General features: G+C 38.6%; 1 protein-coding gene across 1 annotated transcript; it reads right to left on the bottom strand.

Moving 5' to 3' along the window:
* Window positions 1–10,371: 10,371 nt before the first annotated feature.
* Window positions 10,372–11,532, bottom strand: LOC140163756 (ATP-dependent DNA helicase PIF1-like). Its single transcript, XM_072187072.1, has one exon. It carries the CDS (start codon window positions 11,530–11,532, stop codon window positions 10,372–10,374), a length of 1,161 nt encoding a protein of 386 aa, XP_072043173.1.
* Between the last annotated feature and the right edge of the window lie 2,324 nt (window positions 11,533–13,856).

Raw genomic sequence — 13,856 nt, 5'->3', positions numbered from 1 at the left:
GTTTGTTTTTTAATTTGACATGTAGGCGTATACCTAAATGTATAGCTATGCTATATATTATTATGTAATATCATGTACATGTAGGCCTATGGGGTGGGGTGGGTGCACAGGTGTGGAAGTTTATAAAAACCTATTAAATAACCTTAAGGGAAAAAACATTTGTGGCAACAATAAGCCTTGCATTGGAAGTCATCGGTTAAAGTGTGTTGAGTACCACCCCAAAGTTTCCCTACATACACCCCCACTACCTATTTGGGCCCCCGCCCCCTAGAGCAAGGAAAAAAGAGGAAAAAGGAGGGAGAAAGAAGAAAAAAGAGAGGAGAGAGAGAGGGGAAGAGAGGGAGAAGAGGGGCTGAGAGATGGAGAATCCATACGATATGCAATACCATACGATTATATTCGATAAGCCTGGCAAAAATTGTCTATTTGGGCCCCGCCCCCTCTCCCCCCCCCAAGTGCAGGGAAATTTGGTGGATTTGGGCCACCGCCCATACAGGCTTGCCCCCCTTGGAAAAAATCCCAGCTACGCCGCTGTGATCAGTTGGAGCGCTATATTAGGCCTGGGAATTTCGTTGCTATATTGAAGTTCTGGCAACACTGTACCCATGCCGGTATTCCTATTAAACCCAGGGATATCGATCCACAATGCTAGTATCAGCCTTTAGATTCCAGCGTTGATTTTGAAAAAATTTCAGGCGGGAGTGAAAAGTGGTGAAATCAAACGGAAATTCTGACAAAACTATGATATATCGCTCACGGTGATGTGCGTTAGAAAGTTGGGAAAATCCTTCATTAGCGAACTATATTACTTTGAAAAGCTAAAAGGTTGATCCAAAAAAAGGCTCGCGGACAGAGTTTAAGCCTATCAAAATCGAAAATCTTACACGAAATGACTGAATTTCACGCCTAAGTTTAACACTAGGATTTGAAAAAAAAATACAGTATCAAGCGCTACAATTTGACCTGACATTTACTGAAAAATGAAAATGATTGCATTTTATTTGGCCGAGAAAATTAATTTACATTGAAAAGGTGTAACTCAAAATTTAGCTCATTTCAACACCAAATTCGATCGTTTGTATTGCCTCATTAAATGACTGAGTGAGCCTTTGCAGAACAAAAGAATCGGTTGTCCAGGCTGCTAACTGAACTGATTTGGCAATATACACGGAAGGAGGTAGGGCGTTCCATTCTATGATTGTCCGGGGAAGAAACTATATTTGTAGGTGTTTATGTGAGGTGTCATGACTCTAAACCTTTGGGGATGGTATTGACGAGTTTTAACTGTCTGTGCTTGAACATATTCAGGAATGGGTATTGCAATTTCACCATTTTGAATTTTATACATTGTTGTTAATCTATGTTGTCTTCTTCGCTGCTCAAGGGAAGGCCACTCTAGATTTTGAAGGATACCAGTGACCGTACCCTCGGTTCTCCGGTAATTGTTGGATACAAACCGAGCTGCCCTGCGCTGTATTGCCTCAATTCGTTGGATGTCGGACACATTATGGGGTCCCATACAGCGCAAGCAAACTCAAGGTGCGGTCTTACCAATGCGAAGTACATTTGCTGTTTTACGTACTTTGGGCACCTCCAGAGATTTCTGCGAATAAACCATAGAGCATTGTTGGCTTTAACAGTAATATTGTTGATATGATTTGACCACTTTAGTTTACTACTGATTTCAACCCCCAGATATGGGCAGGTGATGAGATACGGTTTCAGGTTATCAGTGCCCATGCTATATGTATAAATGATAGGATTTTTCTTTGTAGTTACTCGCAATGTCTTACATTTACGTTTATTAAATGACATTTGCCACTTGTCAGACCATTCAACAAGTGAATTGAGATTTTTCTGCAGGGCCAGTGAGTCATGCTCAGATGTTATTGACCTATACAACAAGCAGTCGTCTGCAAAGAGGCGTATTTGCGTGGAACTATCAAGGTTGTTTGCTATATCATTAATGTAAATTAAAAACATTAAAGGTCCCAACACCGTTCCCTGAGGTACACCAGACTTGACGGAAGTTGGTATTGAACATTCTCCATCCACAACGACCCGTTGTGTTCGGGTCGTTAGCCATTTTTTAATCCAATTCAAGATGGTGCCACGTATACCATAAAAATCAAGTTTCTGGATCAATCGCTGGTGGGGAACGGTGTCAAAAGCTTTTTGGAAGTCTAATATTAGCATGTCAGTTTGGAGTTTGCTGTCAAGATTTTAGCCAAGTCTTCCACAGTGATGACAAGTTGTGACTCACAAGAGTGCTGTGCTCTGAATCCGTGTTGGAAGGTGGATAATATTTGGAATTTCTCCAGGTGTGACATAATATGAGAAAATAGAATGTGCTCGAATAATTTACAAGATACTGATGTCAACGACACAGGTCTATAGTTGGCAGGATACTCTTGTCACCTTTCTTAAAATAGCTGTTATATTTGCTATAAGCCAATCGCTGTCAGATTGTCCTTTTCACTGTCAGATATGTCCTTTTTAATTTTGAGCCGAACAAGTGAGGTAAAGCATAGAAAATTGGAATTTACTAGTAGCCCCCATGCATGTTATACTCCCGCGGTTGTAATACGGTACGATCCTCGGGGTGTGTGTATGTATCCCGTACGCCGTGTACGTACTGTACATACGTGTTCGACTAATATTTCCATCGTAATAATAACACGCCGGTTCCATCGTTTTATTCAAAATCTCGGATTTTGACAAAACTACAGCACCTAAAGTCTTGATTTTTGCAGAGTATCTTTATTGACTAAAGTATATTACAATCGTGTAAAAACCCGAATTTAAAAAAATGTTGAGGGCGTTCTCCTCAGCAAATGTTATAATATGGCTTTAGATTACTTCCGTCAACCCTTTACTTCTTCATTTTGTCTTCTGCATTCTTCTCCTCGTCCCTTTCTTTCATTGGATTTTCTTCTTTCCATCCTTTCTCGTTTCGATTACTCTTTACTCTCTTTCTTTTCCCCGGGGGCTGAAGAAAAGCCAATTCTGCCGCCCCAATTTTTACGGTCGTTTGAAAAGTGAAGAGCAAAAAAAAAAAAAAAAAAAAAAGGATTTATACGCGCTACCGCCCCAAAAGCAACACATGTTCATGTATAGTCCAATTTTTTAAACATTTTCCGCCTTTTTTCTTTACTAAATCTTTTTGCCGCCCCTTCTTCTTACGCCGCCCCTTATGCTTCCCGACGCCCCTTCGATTTTGCTGCCACCTGCTTTTGACCCCAGGGGCTGGGCCCCCAAAGCCCCCCACCCAAAATACGCGCATGAACTTCCTCTCCCATGCCTGGTCTTCTTTCCTTCTTCTTCATATTCTTCGATTACTTCCCCTTTCTTTCACCCCCTTTCCATTACTTCTCCTGTTTCCTCTTTCGTTCGGCATCCCTCTTTAGGCACCCCTTTTGTTTTTGTTTTTAATCAGTTTAATCCCTTTCCTTTTTTTTCTTTTTTTATTCGTACTTGTCTCCTTTCTCTTGGCTTTCTAGCCCTTTCTTTCCATTTTCTCTCTTTCTGTTCTCTTCTTTCTCGCTCTTATAATGGCACGTTTCCATAATCGAACAACTCGTTACCGACATGGGAAAACATTCGTGAAAAACAAACTATTAGAAATGTTTTCTGATGAAAAGTCCTTCTGAATGAGGGCACATAAACTCAGCTTTCAATTTTGAAACAATGAATTACCTGTCAAATCACTAAAATATTGTAAGTAATAATATTTTAGCAAGATGATGTGGTAATGCAATCAGTATTATTCAGGCGGCATAGGTCACGCGACACGTGACGTTCGAGGCTGGCGAAAATACAAGGCTGACAGCCCCATTCAAAATACACGGTTAGCATTTATAAATTGAAAAATAACATACGTACAGTGTGGTACATTGTCGTACCCCAACGGCTTTAGAGTAAGATAATTTTGCTTTGACACCACATAAAATATTGAATTGTTTGTGAAGATTACATGATTATGTGTTAATCCAATGGCGACGTCAAAATTGCGATATCGCTTCCACCACCGCCTGGTATTATTGTTGTTATTTTGAAGAGAGCCCTCAATTGAATATAACGTGCAACATTTGGCAGTTAGTACAATGCTAAAGTTGTGTTGTTGGGTGACAATATTCGGTCAACTAAGGCCAGAAAACAACAAGAGCTATATAGAAAGTCATGCGAGACATGACACACAAGCCGACCTGTTGATGGGTCAAGTTTGAGCAATTTAGAAATTTGACCTTTGACTCCTAAACTTTGACCTTTGGGGTCATAAATATTTTTAACATGTTTAGAATGTCGTAAGAATAATTCCTGTTGAATTTGAGCTCGATTGGACCAATTTCGAAATTTGACCTTTGACCCTATAACTTGACCCTTGGGTCACGGATGGGGTCAACTGCTCTTGCATTGTGCTTAGGATGTCATAAGAAAGATTCCTGGTGAATTTCAGCTTAATCAGAACTTATACATGGATTTTGATTTTTTAAAATTTTTGATTGACCTTTTGACCCCTTAATGACCTTTGACTTCAATGGAAAAAAACCTTACGTACACCGACAAAATGGATTGTTCTAATTTTAATTAAAAAATTCTACTATGTTTAGTTGTTGGGATAAAAATTCTTAAAGTTATTTAGCTAAAAACAGGAAGTGACCCCTTAATGACCTTTGACCCCCAAAATAAAAATACCATGCATACATCAGGGAACACTGATTCATGTACGATGGTTATATTATTCTGGTCTGTTTATCTTTTGAGATAAAATTGTTTTGAACATTTTTGATAATTTTGGTTTTTGACCGGAAGTAACCCCTTAATGACCTTTTACCCCAAAACTGTAGGCATCCTAAAGACCCTGGCTATTAGCGATGCATGTGTGCTAATGGCGACTCTCTGCTATGTAATTTGTAATGACAGTGATTTTTTGAATATTTTTTACAAATTTTTCAGACTTTTACCGGAAATGACCCCTTAATGACCTTTGACCTCAAATCTGTTTACAAGTTTTAAGCACTGGTTAACGTTGATTTATATGCATGAGTCATGTGATCATTGCATGTAATTTGTGGAAAGAGTAGCATTTTTGTGAAATCAACATTTTTTGACCATAAGGTCAAGGTCAAAGGTCACAGCCAGGTCAAAGTCAAATGGAAGGTTTTGCCTAACCCAGTGGTCATTTGGGTCCAATATGGTTGAAATCTGTCAATGCCTGGCGGAGCTAGAGCATTTTGATTGGTTGCCAGAAGAAAGAAGAAGAACTAGACTTAGCTGTGGTCTAAGACCACGAACACAGCCGTGTTGTGACCCCTTAATGACCTTTGACCCCAAAATATATAAAAACGCCCATAGACATTTGCTAATGTCAATATATGGGTGCACGTGGCACCACTTTGCTATGTTATTTGTGACAGAAGGGGCATTTTTCGTCTCAGACCGGAAGTGACCCCTTAATGACCTTTGACCCCAAATAAAAAATATCACATATGAATTGGGTAACCACAATTCATGTGTGAACATACCGTTACTCTCCTATGTTTTTCTTAGCAAATAAAAAATTTGAAGGTTTTTCGTTTTATACCGGAAGTGACCCCTTAATAACCTTTTGACCCCAAATCTGTGAGGACCCCATAGACACTGGGTAATAACAATGCATGTGTGCAAGTGTTGTCACTGCCCTACGTAATTTGTGGGAGAAGCATTTTAAAGGTATTTCGTTTCGGACCGGAAGTGGCCCCTTAATGACCTTTGACCCTAAATAAAAAAATACCACATATACACAGGGTAACTACAATGTATGTGTGAACATACCGTTACTGTCCTATGTTTTTCTTAGCAAATAAAAAAATTTGAAGTTTTTCGTTTTATACCGGAAGTGACCCCTTAATGACCTTTTGACCCCAAATCTGTGAGGACCCCATAGACACAAGATAATAACAATGCATGTGTGCAAGTGGTGTCACTGTCCTACGTAATCTGTGAGAGAAGAAGCATTTTGAGTTGAAATCACGTTTTTGACCCCTATGACCCCTGCGTGACCTTTGACCCCACGAGTTTCATATGACATGTAGGGGCATGGTCAATGATTGTTGTGACCAAGTTAGGTTAAAATCGGTGTAAGCATGTAAGTGCTAGAGCAAATGTAGTGGTCGACAGAAAGAAGAAGAAGAAAGAAAGAAAGAAGAAAGAACCTGTAAGAAAAAAAAGGGGTGACACAGCCGTGACTAACGTCACGGCTGTGTAACTAGACTAAGCTGTGGTCTAACCCACGAACACAGCCGTGTTGTTACCCCTAATGACCTTATGACCCCAAAATATATGAAAACGGCCATAGACATAGGCTAATGTCAATGCATGGGTGCATGTGGCACCACTTTGCTATGTTACTTGTGGCAGAAGGGGCATTTTGAAGGTTTTTCGTCTCAGACCGGAAGTGACCCTTTAATGACATTTGACCCCAAATAAAAAAATACCACATATGAATTGAGTACCCACAATTCATGTGTGAACATACCGTTACTGTCCTATGTTTTTCTTAGCAAATAAAAAATTTTGACGGTTTTTCGTTTTATACCGGAAGTAACCACTTAATGACGTTTGACCCCAAATAAAAAAATACCACATATGAATTGGGTATCGACAATTCATGTGTGAACATACCGTTACTGTCCTATGTTTTTCTTAGCAAATAAAATTTTTGACGGTTTTCGTTTTATACCGGAAGTGACCCCTTAATGACCTTTGACCCCAAATCTGTGAGGACCCCATAGACACTGGATAATAACAATGCATGTATGCAAGTGGTGTTACTGTCCTACGTAATTTGTGGGAGAAGAAGCATTTTAAAGGTATTTCGTTTTTGTACCGGAAGTGGCCCTTAATGACCTTTGACCCTAAATACAAAAATACCACAAATACACAGGGTAATTACAATTTATGTGTGAACATACCGTTACTGTCCTATGTTTTTCTTAGCAAATAAAATTTTTTGAAGGTTTTTCGTTTTATACCGGAAGTGACCTCTTAATGACCTTTGACCCCAAATCTGTGAGGACCCCATAGACACTGGGTAATAGTAATGCATGTGTGCAAGTGGGGTCACCGTCATACGTAATCTGTAGGAGAAGAAGCATTTTGAGTTGAAATCACGTTTTTGACCCCTTATGACCCCAGCGTGACCTTTGACCCATGAGTTTCATGTGACATGTAGGGGCATGGTCAATGATGATTGTGACCAAGTTAGGTCCTAATCGGTGAAAGCATGTGAGTGCTAGAGCAAATGTAGTGGTCGGCAGAAAGAACCTGTAAGAAAAAGACACAGCCGTGACTAACGTCACGGCTGTGTAACGAGATCTGATTGCGTTCGCCTGCGACCCCGAGCATGCACAGCCAGCGGTGACAAATGAGTTTCGACCCGAATCTGTGAGAACCGTAAGTGATCCCTTAATTACCTTTGACCCCGCAAAAATATTACATAGTGCTTAGGATGTCATAAGGAATATTCCTGGTGAATTTCAGCTTAATCGGAACTTATACATGGATTTTGAATTTTTTAAATTCATGATTGACCTTTGACCCCTTAATGACCTTTGACCTCAATGAAAAAAAACCCCTTATGTACACCGACAAAATGCAATTATACTACTATGTTTAGTTGTCGAGATAAAAATTCTTGAAGTTATTTAGCTAAAAACAGGAAGTGACCCCTTAATGACCTTTGACCCCCAAAATAAAAAATACCATGCATACATCAGGTAACACTAATTCATGTATGATGGTTATATTACTCTGGTCTGTTTACATTTTGAGATAAAATTTTTTTTAAATTTTTGATAATTTTGGTTTTGACCGGAAGTAAACCCTTAATGACCTTTGACCCCAAAACTTTAGGCATCCTAAAGACCCTGGCTAGTAGCGATGCATATGTGCTAATGGCGACTCTCTGCTATGTAATTTGTAAAGACAGTGATTTTTTGAATATTTTTTACAAATTTTTCAGACTTTTACCGGAAGTGACCCCTTAATGACCTTTTGATTCCAATTTTGTGGTATAACTTTTAGACACTGGCTATAGATGATGCATGTGTGTAAGTGACGTCACGGTGCTATGTAATATGTGGGAGGAGTAGCATTTTAGTGAAAATCAAGTTTTGGCCATTGACCGGAAGTGGATGACATTTGACCGGAAGTTGATCATGTGACATCTGTGGCACCACCAAACGGTTCTACTGACCAAGTATGGTCAACATGCCTGAAAGCATGTGGCTACGATGGCTGATTTATGATAATGTTGACAGAAGAAAGAAGAACGCGGTAAAAACAATGCACAGCGCCGATGGCGGCTGTGCAACTAGACTTAGCTGTGGTCTAAGACCACGAACACAGCCGTGTTGTTACCCCTTAATGACCTTTGACCCCAAAAATATATGAAAACCCATAGACAATGTCAATGTATGTGTGCACGTGGCATTACTTTTGCCATGTTATTTGTGGCAGAAGGGGCATGGTGGTTACCACATTTGTGTTTATGGGCAGGGAAAGGAGATAAGTAGGGTCACAGGCATAGATATTCGTGTTTTGTCGAACACATCTCTGCTGAAGCCACGTGGTTCAGCTATGCAAATGATGATATTCCTAAACAATTTGAAGCAGCAAGAGATTTGCGGATTCGTCCTCAGTGCCCAGGACCCGCAAGACTGTACTTTGTCAAATCAAGAGAAGACAAAGTAGGAGACTAAGACTCGTTTCTGACTAGTGCAATTGTTGTTGTAGATAGAAAGGGGTCCAGAGTGTACTTTGTCTACAGAGAAGACAAAGTTGCCCCATTTCTACCTTTTACGCAAAAATTGCCCTACCCTGGGCATACGAGTCTTAACTAAGACTCAATTATAATTATTGGTTAGCATATAGTATTATACAATAATTGCAAATAATTTATTATGAGTCATGACAAATTATTTTAAGTAGGCTATACAGAGTGACATTAATACATTATTAAAAAATAAACAGAATATTTTATTGATATTGCACAAAGTAAAGGTATATACATAATTTACAAAAAAGTGAATAAAAAGAGACTACAATATTATTTGATATAATGATGTCATGTATAATAGGCCGGACAATGAGAAAGCATAAATAGAATTACAACATAATTATCGAGGTTATGTCACAGAAATACGCAGACTTATAATTTTTATTGTACGTTGCATTTTCTAAAAGTAATACTAAGATAGAGGCATCTACGTGTACAAATTCTCTGAACCACTAACAAATTATGAAAATGCATTTTTTTTTACACTTTGAATATGAACATGTTGAAAAGTAGTTCAATGGAATGACGATGTTCGTTATATTATACAAGTTATAGTATGATGAAATTCGGTAATTGATTGACATGATTCATATAATGTTGTTTTTGATAAATGAGGTATTGAAACTGTTGAAGACGAGTATAAAATATACAGGAAAAGCACAATATTTAAATAATCCGATTCATAAAACATTCATAGACCATTGTAGAATTAAACAATGTTATGTAGATATTAATTAACATCTGCTATGTCACAATTATTGCGTATAACAAAATACTTGGATTGACATAAAAATGTTTCACTGAGCTCAATTCTTTTTAAAAGATATATAAAATTTAGATTGACGTGCAAGACATTACCAAGTGCTTGGTTTATATTAATTTTGACATAAGTTATACAGTTATCCTGCTCTTAAACTTGCTTTTGCATATAATCAAACATTTAACCTTTATTATTTTGTTTCAGTACAAGGGAATCGTCTTCGTTTGTAAATCTAAATGGTTTAACTGAAAGAATTGCTAATACGTTATGGCAATAAATGTTGGCTGATGGTAGCTGTAATATGTTGTCATTACAGATGCTTGGTATTGCTTGGGCTTGGGCTTGACATAAATGTGATCTAGCAGAGTTCCTTTAGCGGTGGTAGAATTGGAGATAACCTGATGGTATTGTCTGAAAGCGGGTAAAATGGTTTCTTTGAACAAGTTGCGATTGAAATCTCCGACGAGTACTTTGTAATCTGTATCTAGTACTTCCATTTGGGCTGTGATATTGTTCATTTCTGTGGTAAACGTGCTTGTACTTGTTGCCATAGGCTTGTATATTGTCGCAACCAGTAAGTTTGTTTTTCCACTTGTTCTTATGGCAAGTATATCACATTCATTACTGAAAAGTGGTACTACTGTATAACGGATGCCGTTCTGAATATACATAGCGACACCTCTACCATTTCCAGAGTTAACTACTTCCAATGTGTATCCTTCAATTGAAACAGAGTCGAGGTTACTCTCGTCGGTAAGCCATGTTTCAGACAAACAGATCACATGGGCCTTTCTTATTTCTGGGTTCTTTTGAGATCATCTATGTGTCGATGTAAACTCTGTATGTTGTGATGAGCGATTACAAAATTTGTGTTGTGGTCGATTTCTGTCAAAGGGTTTGCTTTGGAAAGATCACATGTAGGCATTTTGGCGACGTTTGCTTCGATATCTTCATTACAAAAGATGCGGTATTCATCATAATCCATCAAATACATTCCTTCAAGATGAGTGACTCGACTGAGTGCCACGTAAGCCATCGATTTTCTTAGACCTTTCATAGAAATCACTGCCTGATCTGTCGTTTGGCCCTGCACTTTATGAACAGTAACAGCCCATGCAAGTTTCAATGGCATCTGTTCTCTTGTCGTAGTGAATGTTCTACCTCGGACCTGGAACGATTCTTTACGTGGTTTTATTGGTACACATCCTGCATAGTGTGGTGGAATAAACTGGGTAGTTCGTGTTTTTGCTCCAACTCGATCACTGTCAAATTTGACATATACAACAATTGGCATATTTTGAGAATTGCAGAACTCGATTCCTTTCACTATGCCAGGAACTCCGTTACATAGTCCATCTGAAACATCTACATTTGCTATGAGCATAACTCGAGCTTCTACTGCTAATTTCAGGTAAGATGCTAAAGAAGTATCATCTGCACGTGTTGTTTTATGTGGCGTTTCATGCACTTGGATAATTCGTCCACCTCTTTGGTCAACGTCATTAGCTTTAATGGTGAACATTTCAGTGTTCAGTGACGCAAGTTTTCTTTCATTGTGGCTATCGACATCTTTGTTAAGGTAAAACAAATGCAATGCATCAGGAGGCGCTGTTAGATTATTTTCCTCAACTCTTCGCGATTCGAGCAATTCTTTGTCTGTCTTTTGCAGTGGTTGCTTCTTTTTCCGTTCACGTAGCCGATTAAGCATTTGAGCAAAGATAGCATCATCTTTTTGGCGCATGATTTCTTTGAGCTCAACTATTTGAAAGAGTGGGTTCCATATATCTTTCAAAATTTCTTCGTGTGGAAAGCATAATGGTGTTGGTGGGCTAATTGGTGGCAATTGATAGAAATCTCCCACTGCTAGGATTGACACATTGCCAAAGTCGGTATATGTTCCTTTAATCTGCTGCAACCGTCCGAATATATATGTCAGCTGAGTTGTACTAACCATTGAAATTTCGTCTATAATTACTAATTGCAAATGCCGATATTTGACTCTTAAAGTGTTTAGTGATTCTTCACCAAGTGGTTTGTATTCTTTTTTGAGATTTAGGATTAATTTTTTAATCCGGAGCAGATTGTTTGACCACAAATATTGAATGCAGCTGTTCCAAGATGAGCAAGTGACAAGACTGTCATATCTTCGGCGGATTCTGTCATGCCTGCAAATACTTTTTTTGCATAGTACTGAATGCATTTGATAACATGCGACTTTCCGGTTCCTGCACCTCCAGTAACAAACATTTGAAATGGGTCGACACTCTGATCTCTTGCTTTATCGTCACACCATTTTGTAACATGATTAAATACCTGACGTTGCTTTTCGTTCAGTTGGCGCATCATGCGTTGTGCTTGTTCTTCGGTTATTTCAGGATCGCATGTTTCAATCGCACATCTAGGTTGATCTCCCTGATGTATATTTTGTCGTGACTGCAGTTCAGGAATTTCAATTTCGGCAAATTCATCATCTGAATCTTGAACTAAATTGCGGTCTAATTTGTCATCCAGACGTTGTTGTTCACCTTGTGGATTGATTGCTGCCCATGCATCTTGAAGGTCTGCAACATGTTGAATCGCATCCCATGCTTCATCTAATTGATCAGTTGCTGGTTCAAACTCTTTCATATTTTCTTTAACTATATCTTTGACTCGTGCTCTTTTGCCATTGATATTCACATTACCCTTCATATGATAATCTTCATATTTGGTAAAGGCATTTGGCTTGATTTGTTCATTTCTGTGTGGCAAATATAAGCGTAACATGTTCATATGATAACGCTCACTATCTTTCTTAACTGATACTCTTGGGTAACGAATAACAGCTGGCTTTCCTCTTGTACGTTCTTTCATCTTGATGGAGCAATTTCGCAGTTCGATTGGTTTATTTCGTTGGCAAGATTTTGCTTCTTTCTCATTACTTGCTTCATCACCTAGATCTTGTTCATTCTCTGATTCAGTTTGCTCAACATCTGTTTCGTTATCTGCTTCATTGTTTGTTTCGTCATTACGTACATCTTGTTCATTCTCGGTTCAGTTTGCTCAATATCTCCAACATCTGTTTCGTTATCTTCTTCATTGTCTGTTTCGTCATCAATTAATTCATCTGGACTGGCATTGATATTATCTGATTTGCCTGATACTTGATAATGACTGGAGAAAAATTTAGCCATGCACATGTTATTATACTTTGAGGTTCTTGGTCTACCTATATACTTTTCAATTTGGGATGTTTTCCAAACTTGTTCAGATTTCCCTGCGTTTGCTTGTACCTCTTTCAATGGCAATGATATTTTGTGTCCGTCCAAATCAGTTTGAACAAAGATGACCTTTCTGGTACTATTTCGTAGAGGCATGCTACAGATTAGGTAGATGGCGCCCATGACACTGATTTCTCTATGTTGCAAATAAACACTACCAAGTTTTCTCAATTGCGAAACAGCATCATCATTTCCCAATTCCCTTGCTTCTCTCTGTGCATTTCTTAACAAATCACCCATTTCTCGTTCAGATTTGGTAATGTAGGAAAGCATGTACATGGCGGCACCAAATGGATCTAACACAAACTGTATGTCCATATTTCCATTCCAGCATCGAATCAAGTGTGGGTTGTAATTGTTGATCCATTGATCTTGGATACGTCGTTTCAGGTTTATTGTGTTTTTTTGTAACCAATGCTAAGTACTCTTCAAATTCAGATTGTGTAACTTGTGCGGTACGGAGTATTTGTTCAAATTCTGCGTCAGTGTTACCTTCGACAAGTTCCCAAATCTTCTTTAAAGTTTCCTTTGCCTTTGTCTCATCTTCTTTTCTATGTTCAAGAGCTTCTTGATATTCGAGATCTTCTTCATTTCCTTCTATCCCTTCAACTGGTCTGGAGATAAATGTTCTGTTGGATGGTGGTTTTGGAAAATTAAACCGACATACTTTTCCAGTTTTCCGACATGATTTCGAATGACTTTTACTGTGTAGTTGCACATTGGTCACTAGTTCATGTAATTCTTCATCAGTCTCAGGGGGCAGTTCACAAGATATATACTTGTCAACAAACTCTGTAATATCTTCATCAGAATCTTCATCAAACTTGGGTGCATCTTTAACCCATACCATCATGTGAATGTGTGGCCAACCTCTTTGTTGGAACTCTGTCCTGTAGTAATAGTCCTCAACTTTACCAATTGGGTTAGCTGATGAGCACATTACATCTTTAATTAAAGTGTGCACTCTTCGTTCAAACATTCTGGCTGCTGCTGCAGGATTAGACATGATGATGGTACA

Source organism: Amphiura filiformis, chromosome 11, assembly GCF_039555335.1.
Source record: "Amphiura filiformis chromosome 11, Afil_fr2py, whole genome shotgun sequence".
NCBI classification, from domain to species: domain Eukaryota; kingdom Metazoa; phylum Echinodermata; class Ophiuroidea; order Amphilepidida; family Amphiuridae; genus Amphiura; species Amphiura filiformis.
The sequence above is the reverse complement of the archived record's forward strand: the minus strand, read 5'-3'. Positions and strand labels throughout refer to the sequence as shown.

What these genes read in the sequence shown, in the direction of transcription:
- LOC140163756 (XM_072187072.1), bottom strand. Translation starts at nt 11,532, where the DNA reads ATGGTTAGTACAACTCAGCTGACATATATATTCGGACGGTTGCAGCAG.